The sequence below is a fragment of the Synchiropus splendidus genome, chromosome 14 (genome assembly GCF_027744825.2).
Source record: "Synchiropus splendidus isolate RoL2022-P1 chromosome 14, RoL_Sspl_1.0, whole genome shotgun sequence".
NCBI classification, from domain to species: domain Eukaryota; kingdom Metazoa; phylum Chordata; class Actinopteri; order Syngnathiformes; family Callionymidae; genus Synchiropus; species Synchiropus splendidus.
Genome location: NC_071347.1, coordinates 18,390,762 through 18,406,328, shown reverse-complemented (window position 1 = coordinate 18,406,328; position 15,567 = coordinate 18,390,762). Strand labels below are relative to the sequence as shown.

The 15,567-nt window shown below is 41.9% G+C and overlaps 1 protein-coding gene across 4 annotated transcripts in view; it reads left to right on the top strand.

Annotated features, from left to right (window-relative positions):
• Positions 1 to 15,567, top strand: part of sema4ba (sema domain, immunoglobulin domain (Ig), transmembrane domain (TM) and short cytoplasmic domain, (semaphorin) 4Ba) — a 64,341-nt gene that overhangs the window by 43,842 nt on the left and 4,932 nt on the right. For all 4 annotated transcript variants that reach the window (XM_053885847.1, XM_053885846.1, XM_053885845.1 and 1 more), the window contains 11 exons: positions 9,787 to 9,947; positions 10,076 to 10,138; positions 10,882 to 10,980; positions 11,554 to 11,665; positions 11,966 to 12,082; positions 12,192 to 12,349; positions 14,134 to 14,315; positions 14,379 to 14,529; positions 14,907 to 15,117; positions 15,184 to 15,299; positions 15,380 to 15,537. In XM_053885847.1, coding sequence (XP_053741822.1) covers positions 9,787 to 9,947; positions 10,076 to 10,138; positions 10,882 to 10,980; positions 11,554 to 11,665; positions 11,966 to 12,082; positions 12,192 to 12,349; positions 14,134 to 14,315; positions 14,379 to 14,529; positions 14,907 to 15,117; positions 15,184 to 15,299; positions 15,380 to 15,537 — 1,528 coding nt within the window. The remainder of the gene's footprint in view (positions 1 to 9,786; positions 9,948 to 10,075; positions 10,139 to 10,881; positions 10,981 to 11,553; positions 11,666 to 11,965; positions 12,083 to 12,191; positions 12,350 to 14,133; positions 14,316 to 14,378; positions 14,530 to 14,906; positions 15,118 to 15,183; positions 15,300 to 15,379; positions 15,538 to 15,567) is intronic.

Below are 15,567 nucleotides of genomic sequence, written 5' to 3'. Positions count from 1 at the left end.
GTGTCTCATTGGAGCCACACATCTGGTAGTAAAAGCAACACTGCCCCCCACGGTTTCCAGTGGTACTGCTCCATTTGGTCTGTAGACGTAAGCTTTGTGGAAACGTGCAGAGATAGACAGAAGGCCCCGTCCGTTCTTTCCCCTGTTCAATGACTGTTTTTACCACCAACAAAGCAAAAAAAAAAATCTTCAAGTTTTGTGCACAATTGTTTAGTTTGGCACATACATGTGCTTCTTCCAGTCAACAGCGTCTCCCCATCAATAACAGTGTTCTTCTATATCGCTTCAGCCAATCAAATATGAATGACGCGACTCATGATATTTGGATAACCATAAGATTTGGCCCCTGAAAACAAATATGCCGCCTGCAATTGCAAAGCTGCGGGTCCACAAAGGCATATCTGTGAATTTCATTCTAATTCAGTGAAATTACTTGGAAAGAAACACTCTTTTCATGGAAGCCGGCATGATGGCAGTACGATTAGGGCCCTATACAGGCTCTGATGATCGGAAATTTAGGGAGTCAGGACGCCCTCGAGGTTGCCAGGCTTGAACGTAGCTTGATCGGTAAGTGAATACCCTCTTTATGGCCTGTCTATCAATCTCCATCTTACGCCCACTCGATACCATGCAGGAGAAACTTGCTCCAACAGGTGGGGACACACTCTCTGCTAGAGTTGGTATTTCATCCTTCTGTGGATGAGATCCATGATCTTTGACTTGACGGACTGCATCATTTGCAGAGGTCAGATCCTGGGTCAGCCTAGTCCAAAACCCTCTCCACCCTGTCTGCGTCTTGAAATTCTGTTGATCAAAGTTTGGAATAGAATCGCTGCTTTCCCTCTCAATATTTACATGATTACATTCTGCTGTTGAAGACAGTCAGTAACCAAGGAATTATAATGAAATTGTACCATGAAGTTGCACTACAGTTGAACCCTGGTTATCTATCTAAATAACTGGATTAGATGTGAACGCAGGCTTCCAATTAATGTTCCTTAACATGGTTTACTTTGCATGATAACCACTTTAAAAGATTGTCATTTTAAACCTTCCATGATCACATTTCCAGTCATGTAGCTTATGTATAAATAGGTCAGTGGCCTTTACCTGTCTGAACGTGCCCACTCCCTCACCTGGAACCTGCTTACCCACCAGCATAATCTCCCCTCATCATCATCATCATCATCATCATCGGCTCTCTAAAGCCCGCAGCCTCGGCCCTGGCGGAGCGTTTCACAACACACGGCATTAATCACCTGCTGAAAAGAGGCTTCACGTTCACACTTCTCCCACTTTTGATGGAGTGATTTGCTTTAAGGGTGTGCTGCCGACGTTAAGCACACACAATAAAAGATTTAAGGCTGCATTGTCAGACGGAGAATATATGAGCAGCGTAGGTGGAATGAGAAAGAGGAAGACCAGTCAGGCACGTTTTAGCAGTTATGGTTCAACTGCTTTATCTTTCAATAATAGATGTTAAAGAAAAGTTGCTTCTCAATGGAGACCTAACTTTACTATTGGACCGTGCATTTTTGGGGATTAGCAGTTGTGTGTGCGTAAAGCATCCCATAGTATTCAGGTTTTTCCATGACTGGAGTAGCATAATAAATACGGAGCGAGTAACTGGTTGTCTTTGTACGGTGAAGTCTACGCTAAAGGTCGAGATTTTTATTTGTCACGCTCGTCTGTGTCAACAACATATGGACACTGAAATATATGTGCTTGCCAGCACAAGCGTGTAGACAAGTAAACATTAGAAACGTCAAACCGAACCAACCTATATACACAGTATTGTGTATACACATGTATGTGTGTATGCGCTGTGTATACAAAATGTTGTATATTTAGGTTGGTTTGAAACCACCCCGTAACGAAATGGAGTGTTATGGGGTGGTGAAAATCACTTTTTTTTTCAACTTAAGGGCAATATTAAATGCTTTAAATCACCAGTTACATATAGAATATTTATTTCTAAAATCAAAATGACATTTTCATGAAGGGGAAACATTGACTGTTTTGAAACACTGTATATTCAGGCAGTATGTCTCAGTGCTTATTGGCTGTTATGGGGTGGAAAAAAGTCACACATTTTTCATTGTTGGTCGTATTAAATAATGTCAATGGCTTGGCCAAAATAAATAAAATGAAATGAATCAAAAATAAAGACAACATAAGTGTTGCTGTTGCCAGTTTTGCAAATTGATCCATGCAGTCTATTCAAGACCTGGTGGTTTCGACTAAAAAAAAACTAAAAAAAAAAAATTTCAGTGCCAAACTTGCTGTTATCTTTGCTATAAATAGTCAGATGACTCACTTTAAGACCACTTGTAACAAAGGTAATCAAACCTTCTGAGTGCAGCAGGTTTGTAGTTAAACTTGTGAAAGTGCATCTTGACATTTTCCATGCCTGCGGAGCAAAAGATGCTTTGTCACGTTGAGTTTACATTTTGAAATGGCATGCGGATCTGCAGGCCCGAGGGACATGAACTTTACTGCAGTTTCTGCCTTTTCTCAGCTGGTTTCTGCTCTTCTTGTCGGGTATGAATGGCATTCTGTAACCTCCGTGGACATGAGCGGCCCAATCGCCTTGGCCACCGCTGCTCATCCGGGAACATTCTCACAAACCAACTTCCCCTCTGCTTTTCTGCTGCGCCCATTGTCCCATAGTCCCGCCTTAATGAAGAGGCTAATCTGCCATGAATAATGAATGGGGATTTGTATGTGGCATGGTGCGAACACCAGTCTGGTTTTCATTATGTGCATATCAGGACGGATCACAGGCTCGGGGAGTTGAGCCTGCATCTGCTTTGTGTCTCTGCTTTTGTTCCAGACTCCAACACGGCCCACGTTGAATGGTTTAGTCTTCCAAAGTACCTTTTAAAGGCAAACCTTTTGAGTCGCCCGTGAGGTGGCTCTGTTGGACATCATGTGTGTCGACAGCGGCGCAGTGATTTTTGTTTAGAGGCCAAGCCGCAGCCACTTTGGAGAGGAAAGCTTTAATTATCCAAGTGCTGTCATGTTCCGACCGGTGGAATCAACCACTCACAAGTAATTCAGAATGACAGCGGTGCCAAGTGAGATAACAGCTTTTCAGAAATTGCGCTGATGGTTGAGGCCGGATGTCAGTGGCACTGTAATGACGGTGCAGGTTTTATTATGACTTGGCTGTTTTGGGTCACACTGGCTATGAGTTTTGAAATATCCTGCCAGTAATTAAATATGTATTTCAACTTGTCTGACGTTTGGTGTGATGAGTATTTTAGTAGTGTTTTAATCACTAATTTGACATTTAAGAAATGGCTGACTCCCATGCGGATAATTCAATATTTATCTTTAAGTGAGTTTATTTAACCATGGAGAATGACACCATTATTTTGATGGAACCCACTGCTCTGAGGTTTTTCAGCAGCAAATCAGCAGTCATTTTTTTTAAACATTGGTGTGACAGAATTTAAGCAGCTAGAGTGACATGGAAGCTCTATAGCTGAGGTTTCTACAGACTCGCACCTCAGCACACTCAAGACATTGATGAACCTGAGCTGCAAATGTAGCCCTAAACATCGTGATAGTTCTAATGAGGCTATTGGTTACCAAAGCACAGCATGGTATTGAACACGGTGTTCAATATTCCTCGTGAGGGCAGCGATTGATTTGTGGAAAAACTGGCCCGAAAAACAAACAGTAATTAAAATTCCATTGCTCTTCCGTTAAGATGCGATGGCTGTATTTCTGCACGTTGATCTGGAAAATTACCTGCAACGATCGCAGAAGGTTAGAAATAATGGTGGTAATTATAATTAGCTAAGGGATTTTCAGCACATCATCAGCTTACAAGTGCAAGCTGATGGGAGTCAGGGATCAACAAGTCAGACTTCACAGCGAGGAGCTGGTTCTTAGGTTTAGTAACAGGATTTGGAGGCACACTATTTCAGAGGGGGGTTTTCAGTTACCCAGTCACAGTGTTCCTCTGTTGCCTCCACCTGCACTTTAAATGAAGCTCTCTACGATTGTGGAGCTGCAGGGAAGTTGACCAGAAGATGCAGGTCTTCAGGAGAACTTTTGTCCCCCTCTCCTCTTGTTGTGTTTGTAAAGTAATGAACAAGTCCTGAAACATGAGCAAAATGCGTTCTTAAGAATACTTTAAGAAGATTGACATAAGTCGGACAGACTTAACCTGTCTTCCTGTTATGTCTTACAGCTGTTGGAGATACTTGGGCAAAGTTTGTGATGAAAATGGTGGAAATTAGAATTGTATATTTCAGTTAATCACGTTTTAATATTCGAGTGATCAAATTTAACTCTCTGCACTTTGATGAAGAAACTCTTCACTGTATTAAATGCACAGAAAAATCTAAACATTTTAAAAATTGAATTTTCATTGTCTGTGTTTTGGTGATGACATTGCATTTCACAATGTGGTGTCCTGGAATTGGTGCACTATAAATGTTCCCTGAAAGAAAGTTTGTCTGCGATTCATCGGCCTTATTTGAATCGATTATTTTGGTCTGTAATTAAACGTAAATAAAGATACGTGACCCCCTTCATCATAGGTGGTCCCTCTTTATATATTATTCTCAGGTTGGGCTCGCCCTCTGACAGACAGATATTTTCACTATACTCTCTAGTATCATGTTAAGGAGTCCATTTCAATCCTGTTCCAGTAAACTGCAGTGCCGTAGCATGGTGCCGCTCATCCCTGCAGAGTGAGTATCAAATAAGTCTGCTTAATCTCTGTAGCTTCCAGAGTAATTACAATCTCACGTCCCAACCTTCGTTCGGCTCTTACATTCGCCACTGGTCTCTGTGCCACCGCGGTGCACTGGAAACAATACCCTGCTAACAAGATGCAGCCGCACAAGTTAACAGGCTTGCCTAATGAATTTCCTGGTTAATTGACCCCGGGGTCTGTTGGCTTAATGCCTTCCAGATGCTTTCGTCTGTACCCCACACAGTGTAACCCACCCAGCGGCAGCAGCAGCAGCAGGTCTCGATAAAGACCCTGTGATGTTTGGGATAAGTGTGTTCCATCTTGATATCTGCCAACAAAGCCACATTAGTTCTTTCCCTGATCTGACACTGACCCAGTGGGACTGGTGTTGACTCCCTGCCGCTGGAGTTGATCTCACTTGTGGGATGTAATAGCTTTCTTTCAGAACAATTGGATTGCAGTAGGTTTGTCTGATGGAGTGCAGCTCGCTGGTCTGCAGAATGAATGGAGGTTTCATCCTGTTGTTGCTTACCTACAGAGCATTTCCTCCTTGTCAGCAGAAATCACATTTCTGGACAACAATCGCAAAGTTGTGATTTTTTTTTTTTTGATAACATGACTGGAGTGGAATATAGACTTTTGGTAATGCATTTGATTGAAGAACACATATGAACTATTAATAAGCTAATTACTTGCTTATTTACTGTTAATATTAATAGTAATGTCAATTCTTAAGTTCTTAAGCTCTTATACAAGTCTTAGGAATCATGGCTCATATTTTTGTCCTCAATCCAAATGAATTGAAGCTACTTCCTGAATCTGGCTGAGGAAATTAAAATTTCCGTATTTTAGAATTTTTATGTCCATAAGTACAATTTAGCAAATAATTCTGTCGATATCACAGATTTTGCAGCCAAAAATTGGCCCCTGTGACAAGTCATCCTTTTGAGGTGTAACTTCAAACAGTGGCTCTTTGGAATATTTGTACATTTTACACTGACATAGAAGCACTGGAGATAGTCAACCGTAGTCAGTGAAAGGAGTTTAAAATGTAAAATTCAGTGTCATGCTAGTTTATCCACGCATGATAACGACAGAGAGGCTTTTGAAAAACTTTTGTTGGGTGTAATCGGATTGGTCTGTGTATCTAATCAATCAGAGGACACAGAATTGTCTTTAACACGCTCAAAGATACAGTATGTATAAGCACTAAATAGAGTATGGCGCACCAACGGATTAAGGCTGCTGAAGTCTGGCAAAACAGTACGTATCCCAATACAAGATGCAATATCTTGCGATATAGCCATTTACTGTGATATTTTTAAAAAGAAATGAACAGAACTGTAGCATGTTAGTTTGACCCTGGCGTGACATGTCAGATAAACAACTTGGCTCTTGTCTGTGCGCGGCTTTGAATGCTGTGAATGATGGTCTTGTTTCTTCAGATTAAACCATCATATTGCTATATTGAAGCTCACGTCGTCTGTTAGAAGAAGCTGAAGAAGAAGTCAAATTGCTTGCTGCCGACGAAGTTTCAGTAAACTCAAAAACACTACATTATGCAGGAATTTATTAAATAAATATTGATATGCTCCATCAAGTCTTACAATATCTGAGTGTATCAACATTTTCTTTTTATTTCTATTCTCTCTCTTTCTTCAGAATACTGCTGACTACAGTGGTTGCTATTTCTCTACACTTACAGTGACTAGCTTGGTTCATTGGTGTGTGAAGACCAGAGGCAGAATCGGGATCTTTGACGTGCCGTTCCCCACGAGTCCTCAGTCAGGCTGTAAAAAATATTATGCAACTGGTGCCACCTGATGCAGGAGGGGATCAGCACGCATGAATGAAGCTATACGATGCCATCAAAAAGACACACACCCAACAGACTTGCGTGGTCAGCTCCAAAGCAGAGGAAAGCTGTTGTAAAGCTTTACAAAGTAGACACTAGATTTCTGTCTCAAAACGACAAATTACTCTACAATTCCCTGGGGGGATTTGACAAGCTTTTAATTATTGTACTCTTTGGACACGGACCCATTAGCAAATTGGCTCCAAGTCTATTGAAGGATTCCTTTAAGCCCAGTATAATTAAATCCCCCTTCTCCAAATAGATTAGCGAGAGCCAATAAAGGACCATTTTTAACCATTTAATGGAGTCATTTGTAAAATAAAATTACCCCTAATTACATAATAGTAGCAATGATCTTGTATTGCTGCCAGCCGCCAGAGGTGAAGGCCCTCAGTGCGGCGTCTGTGAGGGGTCATTCATGTGCGCAGAGGCAAACAAAGCTCTTGTCTCTCCCTCCGCTTCACACCGCTGATTTATTGAGGTTGAGAAAGTTGCTTTGTTTGTAGTTGGACACAGTTCATCCTCTTGACCTGTGACTGATTTTAGAAGTTTATTAGCTTTTTCAACCTTCCTATTCTAGTTTTACGGTGAGTTTGTCGAAAGGGGATCCTCTTTTTTTTTTGTTCCATCTGTGTGGCGCACATGTTTTCATGTATGTTTAGTTGTTTGCTTTTGTTGTATCTTTGTGGTTGGAAACTTAAATAAGTATGTACCGTAAATTCCGGACTCCTAGTTCATACGTAAAAGGTCAGCGGTGCACCCAGCTTAAAATGGCATGAGGATGACTTCTAAACTAGTTTTGAAAATGGGCTCCAGCATGGAGACTGACTCATGAAACAAACTGGCCAATGTTCTCAACTTGAATCATGAACTCCTCACATCTTTTATTGACATTAAAGCGCTCAAAATGGGCCGTTTTCTCCTGCCGATCCGATGTTCCGACAGCACAGCACATTTTGATCAGTTTAAGATCAATAAAACGCCTGTGATTTCATTGGTTTGATGTGACAATGCTCAATGTTTTGGCAGCATGACGCTCTTTAGTCTGTAAAAATCCATATTAGCCGAGTCTTTGTAGAAGCTGCAGGGTTCAGACCATGAGAAAAAAGTAGCAACTTGCAGTCTAGAAATTATGGTATGTTCTTGCCATGCTTTTCTGATTGTCCTCTGTGGTCCAAATTAATTTGTGTGATATGATGAAACTATGAAACTGTATGATAATAGTTGGGAAACTGAGACAATGTAAAAATACAAGCCACAATTGTGTATAAATCTAACAGTAAAATACCAAAACATTTTGATTAATTACTTTTTGATGTGGATGTATTCCTATTTAAAATGTTATGAAAAACCAATACAGTAATTACAGCTATGATATAGTCACCGTTAAAAAGCACTAATGTAGTATTTCTAGTTGTTTGGTGTCACGGATTGTGAAGGTCTAAGACCCCTGCTCTCACAGCCTGGCACAGCAGCCATGTCGCAACCGCAAAACCAAGACACAACAACTCACAGAGGTCAAACACTGAGGTTTACAAGCTGGTGGCGAGCCCTCACGGCATGAACTCACCCTGACCTGTACTCCTCGCACGCCTCCCTCTCTCGTTCGCGACGATAATACCCTTCATTGTTGTCTGACGCGAACTCCTGAAGGCTTTATTTGTGACAATGAAGCCACAGAAAAGTGGTGCTGAACTCCAGGAAGATGGAAAACAGATTTGGAAAACGAGGAAGTCGTGGCTGGGAAAACACAGGCAAGATGTCAGGGAGAATCCCAAGTGGTTGGCAGCAACGTCACGGAAGGTTACAAGTCATATTTGGAGGAAATGATGTTGAAGTTTATAGGTGCATGGAAATGTTTTGTCATGTGCCCCTCAGGCGAGCAGTCAGATCTGGGCTTTATTAACCAAATTACATTCATAGATTTTGACTCCGAACATTTATTTGAGTCACCGATATCATGCGGCTCTCTTTTAAATGACTCTTCATAGAAAGTTAGGATTGTTTGTTAACCTCCCATTTCTCTTCAATGAATCTCAATTAAGGGCCCTGTTGCGCTGTGCTTACAGACCATAACTGTGATCATGCAACTGTGGAGAATAACCACGTCGCTATCTTCCTTCCCGATGAAAGTGCCTCCAGCTTTTGTTTAGATTCTGGCTCCGGCCTTCGTCTTCCTCTGCTGCGCTGTAGTTAAACTGGCTGGAGGCTTTGCCGTGATGAAGCAGCTCCAGCGAGGAGGAGTGGAGGAATCACTCTGTTTATCCTGTAATGATAGGGAGAAGGGAGCCTTGATGGATCCATGTTACTGTGTGCAGAGCTGAGTGTCTTGTGGTTTTAAGGACAGATTTAACGGCAATGAGGCTTTCTGTTGCCATGGCAATGGGCTGTTATTAACAAGTTGTTTTCCCAAGGCTAGGGAAGTCTCTCAACCTCCTTCTCGGCAAGGTTAGCTCATGTCAGGCCACATGCACTGCAGGGCATCTACCTCATGGTGACTCTGTGATCTGTCAAACATTAAGTCTTATAATCTCTGCTGCATTGGTTTCATGTGTGAAGGAAGTGATGCCATTTAAATAATGGCTTCCCGGTGACTCTCAATCTGCTACTAGGGCAGTTCCTATTTGTCATAGTTTACAACAATACAGAGAAAGAAAGTTCCAGAAGGTCAATCACAAGGTGTCTAGTTGTTGTACTGTTTTAACTTAATATTTAAGTCAGTTTGCTTCAATAAGTTTTTTTGGACTATGATAGTGCTTCTGTTTTTTCCTGATAAAAGGAAATAAATAAACCTGAAAAAGAAAATGTACAGTGTAAAATAATAATAAAAAATTACTAATTTAAACTAACTAAGGTTCCATCTCTAAAGGTACAGTTAAAGTTCCAATCAGAACAGCATAGTAAAGAAATCCCCCCCAATAAAAACTAATAAAAATATCTATTTCAATTTTAAACCAGAGAAGGAGAGTCTTTAGATTTGGAATCAGTGAATCTTGCTGCCATCTTACATTATTGACAGAATATTATATTACTAAGTTGAAGTTTTTAGTAGTTTTAGTGGAATATTTTCAATAAAAAAAAACATTTATGTTTAAATAAAAAATAACTTCAGTAAACATAGAACAAAAAGTGTGTTTTTACGCGTAACTCTGTAGAAGTGATATCTCATTTCGTCATAACTTTTTCAATCTGCAAATTCTCTTTTTCCATTTCCACAAAGATGCGAAGGAGAGGACGAGCAAAAGCTTCACAGCCAGCGGGGTGCTCAACTTCACCTCCGTGCTCCTCAGCGAAGAAGATGGCACGCTCTACATCGGCGCTCGGGAGATTCTCTTTGCTCTCAACCTTTCTGATATCAGCGCAGCCAAGCTACAAAGAAATGTAAGTGACCGTGAACCAGAAAGTGCTGAACACGGTTCCAGGCTGATCCCACAGGTTCAGAGGGAGTACAGAAATACACATGCTGTAAGACACACACACTGAGAATCATCTGTGATTCCTCCATGCAGATCACATGGGAAACTCCAGATGGGAAGAGAGAAGAGTGCATTTTTAAAGGGAAGGACCCACAGGTGAGTGGGGATCACAATAAACTTTTTCTTGTTTATTTACAGTTAATACTTGGTAATTATGCCGTTGTTTAGAGTGAACTTTTGGTGACTATTCCAGGGTGAAAATCTAGTCAGTATTAACAAGACTCTTATCAATGCTTTATCATAATTCATTACTGACTAGTCTGCTCAATATACATGTATGAATGAGTCGTTTATTTAGGGTCAAATATTCCCCCTTATCTCAAGTGTGACCATGTTGAATTAAGTTTTGTGTTGATTTTTAGCAGCCTGACATTTTGTCGTGGTTTTTATTTTAGAATTCATGTTTATCTCCTGGTTTTATTTGTCAAGAGCAGTGCATTATATACTCAGCTATAGTTGTTGTCACATGACCAGCATCTTCGTCTCATTTTTGCTCACATTAGAGGCAAAGTGACAGCATTTTGTCAGGGCTTCAGCTGAAGGAAGCAGCACCAGCAGATCCCAGAGTTTCCTACATTTCACCCATGTAGAAAACAGCTCTAATTTAGGGACATTCCTTGGAATCGTGATGTCATCATTTGGTCGCCTGAGTGACTGACCTGCATGAGAGGTCAGCAAATCGAGCAGCAAGAAAACACAAAACTAATAAATAGATCAAATTAAATGTCTCTTTGTGTTCAGAACAGGAAGAGCAGATGAAAATGAACTTGTGTGGAATGTATTTCCATAAACATGCTTTATATTGAACCTGAAATAGAACACTGTCTCTCTGTTTTCAGACGGATTGCTTCAACTACATCAAGATTTTACTCCGCGTGAACAGCACTCACCTCTATGTGTGTGGAACCTACGCGTTCAGCCCCATCTGTGCTTATATCGTGAGTTTCTGAAACCCTCACACACACACACACACACACAGCATTTTTATCTTCACGAAAGCATAAGGTCCCCCCAAAATAGTGTTTTGTAAGGGATTGGTCCCCACAAGGCAGGCTAACAAGTACACACACACACAAGCCTGCGCCGTAGAATCTCAATGCATTGTGTGTACAGGAATGGTTAATGTGATGAGCGACTGTTTTCTTTTATCATGGTGAAGTGCTTGGAGTTGAACGCTCTGAAAAGCGCTATATAAATAAAGTCGTTTGATTGATGGAACACAGGAGCAAGCAGTTCTATCTGATCCACGTTTATCTGAGCCGTAATGCATTCTGCCCTCCGGTCACTCAGCATTATGATGCACATTATTATTATCATCTCCTGTGGCTAGAGGAAATGGATCAACATATTTAATGCACATAATCAAATTAAACCGTTTGAGTGTCTCTCAATTATCGACGTCTTCCCTCTACTTCCTCCCCATGTCCCTCCATAACACAGCGGTGAGTGTTTCTCGGTATCACAGGCCACTCACTGACTTTATCTTGAAATACGTGCTGTGTTTTGTGCAGGACTCGTCAGATTTCTCTCTGGTGCGGAGCGAAAACGGTGAGGTTGTTTCTGAGGATGGAAGAAGCCGCTGCCCGTTCAACCCGGAATACAAATCCACAGCCATCATGGCGGGTGAGTCCCAGTCTCGATGGACCGTCTCGTGAGAATATTACGTTACGCTGAAGGCTGACATCAACATAGGACGCAAAAGTCACCTAAAGATAGTCGTCATTTGATTCCAATGCACAGCCCTACAGGGATTTGAACCCGTGTCTGCCCCGCTCACTCCAGAGTCACTGTCTCTACCGCGTAGGCTCAACAGTTACAACATGATTTGGGTCAAGACGTCTGATCCAAGATGAGCTGGAACAGCAGTTGGTAAAATGAAGGTGATTACGGTGAATGACTGAACCAAATCTTCTTGCTTCGTAGATGGTGAGCTTTATGCGGGTACAGTGAGTAATTTCCAAGGAAACGAACCCATCATCTACAAGAGTCTCAGTCAAGGGACGTCTCTGAAAACCGAAAACTCTCTCAACTGGCTACAAGGTAGTTCTCCAGCTGCAACACAAGGCTTCACACGTCCTCCCAGCGATCAGATTTGCCGTTGAGCCTGTTGTCGCAGCTACGTCATGTTGACTGTGTGGTGTCCTTCCAGACCCGGCCTTTGTGGGCTCTGCCTACATCCAGGCCAGTCTTCCCAGGGGCAATGAGGTGGGCGATGACGATAAGATTTACTTCTTCTTCAGCGAAGCAGGGAAGGAGTTTGATTTCTTTGACAACACCATTGTGTCCCGCATCGCTCGTGTGTGTAAGGTGAGTGATCCTTGAGGGCAGATAGTCCATCTCAAGAGACCTTTTCCCCCTAAACCAAAACCTCCCAACACCATCCCGGGATCTTTAACTTACTGTGTATACTGGTTGTTGTCAGGCAGTGTTGTCTTCTTCAGTCCATCTTCATGTTTTATGGATGTTTTCTTCTCATAGTCATGTGATTCTCACAAAAAAACTTTTTTTGTTATGATTGACATTTAATTATTTTGTTATATTTCTATAAAATCCAATCTAATATAATATATCTAATAATATATATCTGTTTTTTTATTTTTTATTAATATTTCTTCTTATGTCGAAATGAATTCCCTCCTTATCTGAATCAGTTTTTTTTTTTTTTGTGAAAATTACATTTTAAAATAATTGCTTTTTCTTTTATCACTTGTTTTAAATAATTTCTTTGGAGTTACTTTAGATATTTATACTTTTAAAGGTGTATGACTTCGTACTTTAAAAGTAAAAATAACTAATGGCATACCAAACAATTCCACCACTTTTATTACACTTTAATATTGCGCATTGTGATAACTTCCTTTAACCTATTTCATGATTTATTAATGCATAATTTCACCCCAATAACTCTACTTCTACTCTCATTGTAACTTTTATTACCACGTTTCGACTCTTCTCTTTGAGTATTTCAGCAGCCTCTCCTCAGTAATCCGAGATTCTCATTGCCTACTTTAAATAAAGAATGTAAGCTTGACTTGGCTGCTTCATTCTACAACAACAGCTCTACGTGCTTTGTAGTCGTCCCGCTGAATAAGATAAGGACCACCTACATCAAGTCCATCAGATAAAGTCCAGCTGCTGAGCCTGAAATTTCTAACCTGGAGTTCGGGAACATGAAACATCAGGGGCTGGAGGTTGCTTTCCTTTGATATGTATTGAGCTGTGACAGCTTTTTCCAAGTCCAAACTCACCCCCCACACCTCCTCCCCTTTTTATCCATTTACATGCTTGTTCTCTCCTGTGATTTAAAGTTATGACTTCCTGTCATGTCAGAGGCTTTTGAGCTGCTTTCCGTGGAGGGAAAAAAAGCACTTAATGAGGATTAATTTGTTGCAATTAATCAGAGACAGCTCAGGCACTCGTTCTATAAGCCTGAAATTCCGATGAGAAAAGCTGCTTCATTATATGTTCGTTCACTTTGTGTCACATCTGAGGGAAAGATGGATACTTCCTTCAATTACTCTGGCATGAAGTGTTCATGTCAAAAGCCCCTTGGACTCAGTCTTTGCAATAATACGTTGCTATCATTTGTTTGAAAATGTTTAGGACTTTATCATTGCCATCGGCTTTTACAGGTCATTGACCCTTCCCTAGAAGAAGATGACGTAACAGTTTTAATTTGCACCTCCAGCCTGCTGCAGAACCACTGCATGAGTTTTCTCCTCCTCAAGGCCACACATGACTTTGCCAGCCGAAGGCGTCGAGTCAGAGCGTGGCAGAATCATTGGGGTGAAATGCCTCTTTTTATTCCCCGATTTGAAAGCACTTGTCCTCCTTCAAGCGCCGGATGTTTTATCGAAGCCGGTTGTGAGGATGCTTATTGTTTCCGCGACCTAGAAGTGTGCTGCCTCAGGGTTGTTCAAGGCTCCCGGCAGGACTCATTTAGCTCTTCCTGGTTGGACCGGAGAAGGTCAACCTTCGTCGTCTACATCTCTGGGCGATTAGGAGCACACAGTTATGCAGTGTTGTACTTCAGTATTTCATGACTGTTGCTGCTAAGCTCTGGCGTCACTCTCAAATGTGCTGTGTTTTAGGGAGACCTGGGGGGAGAGAGAGTCCTGCAGAAGAAATGGACCACCTTCCTGAAGGCTCAGCTCCTCTGCTCCTTACCTGACGACGGCTTCCCCTTCAACATCATCCAGGACATGTTTGTGCTGACGCCCAGCCCAGAGGACTGGAAGAACACCATGTTTTACGGCGTCTTCACCTCCCAGTGGTGAGAATGGAACGTCCACGTGGATGATATGCTGAAGTCTAAACGAACCCAACGTCTCCTCAGGTACAAAGGCGCGTCGGGGGCTTCTGCTGTCTGCTCTTTCACGATGGACCAAGTGGACCGGGCGTTCAACGGCAGATACCGCGAGGTCAACAGGGAAACTCAGCAGTGGTACACTTACAACCATCCTGTTCCTGATCCAAGACCGGGCGCGGTGAGTGAATGCCTCCACCTGCTGGTCAAAAGACAGAACTGCACGTTGAAGAAATTGTAAAACGATTCATATATACAGTATATAGGACATTGTGTGTGAAGTACTTTTCATCTATCAATTTTATTTAAATAGTAAACTTAATAACTGAATTATTATGCGTTAAATTTGTGAAAGAAAAACAAAGTACTCTGAGGAAACATTGTGACCCATTAAATCAGTTTTATTGTTTCTAAATAAGTTTTAAGTCGGCTAAATCTAAATTGTAAGATTCAGAATGATTATAGAAAAACAAAACTAAATAGAATTACAGTTTCAATACCAAAACTGTGTTGTTAATCTTAAGCTTGGATGGATGTGCCTGTCTGATGTCTCTGCAGTGCATCACCAACACAGCCAGAGAGCAGGGCATCTCCTCCTCCCTGCACATGCCAGACAAGGTGCTGAACTTCGTCAAAGACCACTTCCTCATGGACAGCGTGCTCCGCAGCCAGCCGCTCCTCCTGAAGCGCAACGTCCGCTACACCCAGATCGCAGTCCATCAAGTCCGTGCCCTGAACAAAGCCTACGACGTGCTCTTTATCGGGACAGGTATTAGAAGGCGACATAGTCAGTGTAGTCAACTTTACATGTTCAATCGTTTTTGAATATTTCCAGATGATGGGAGGATTCACAAAGCCTTGAATGTGAAAAACAAGATGCACATCATTGAGGAGATCGTGGTCTTCAGCCACTCCAAGCCGGTGCAGCGTATTCAGCTGGACTCACATAAGGTATGCCACACTCTTGTGAACTGGATTTCTACCTAAATGCTCGACAATAGCTTCACGTCTCCACGTCACCATCGCTATAGGGTCGACTGTATATTACCTCCCTGTCTGAGCTGGTGGAGCTCCCGGTGGCCAACTGCTCCAACTACCAGAGTTGTGGGGAGTGCGTCCTCTCACGCGATCCCTACTGTGGCTGGAACGGACGGCAGTGTGTGATGAGCAGCCGGTCGCCAACCAGCAGGTATTATTCATGAAATCTACAATGTAAAAA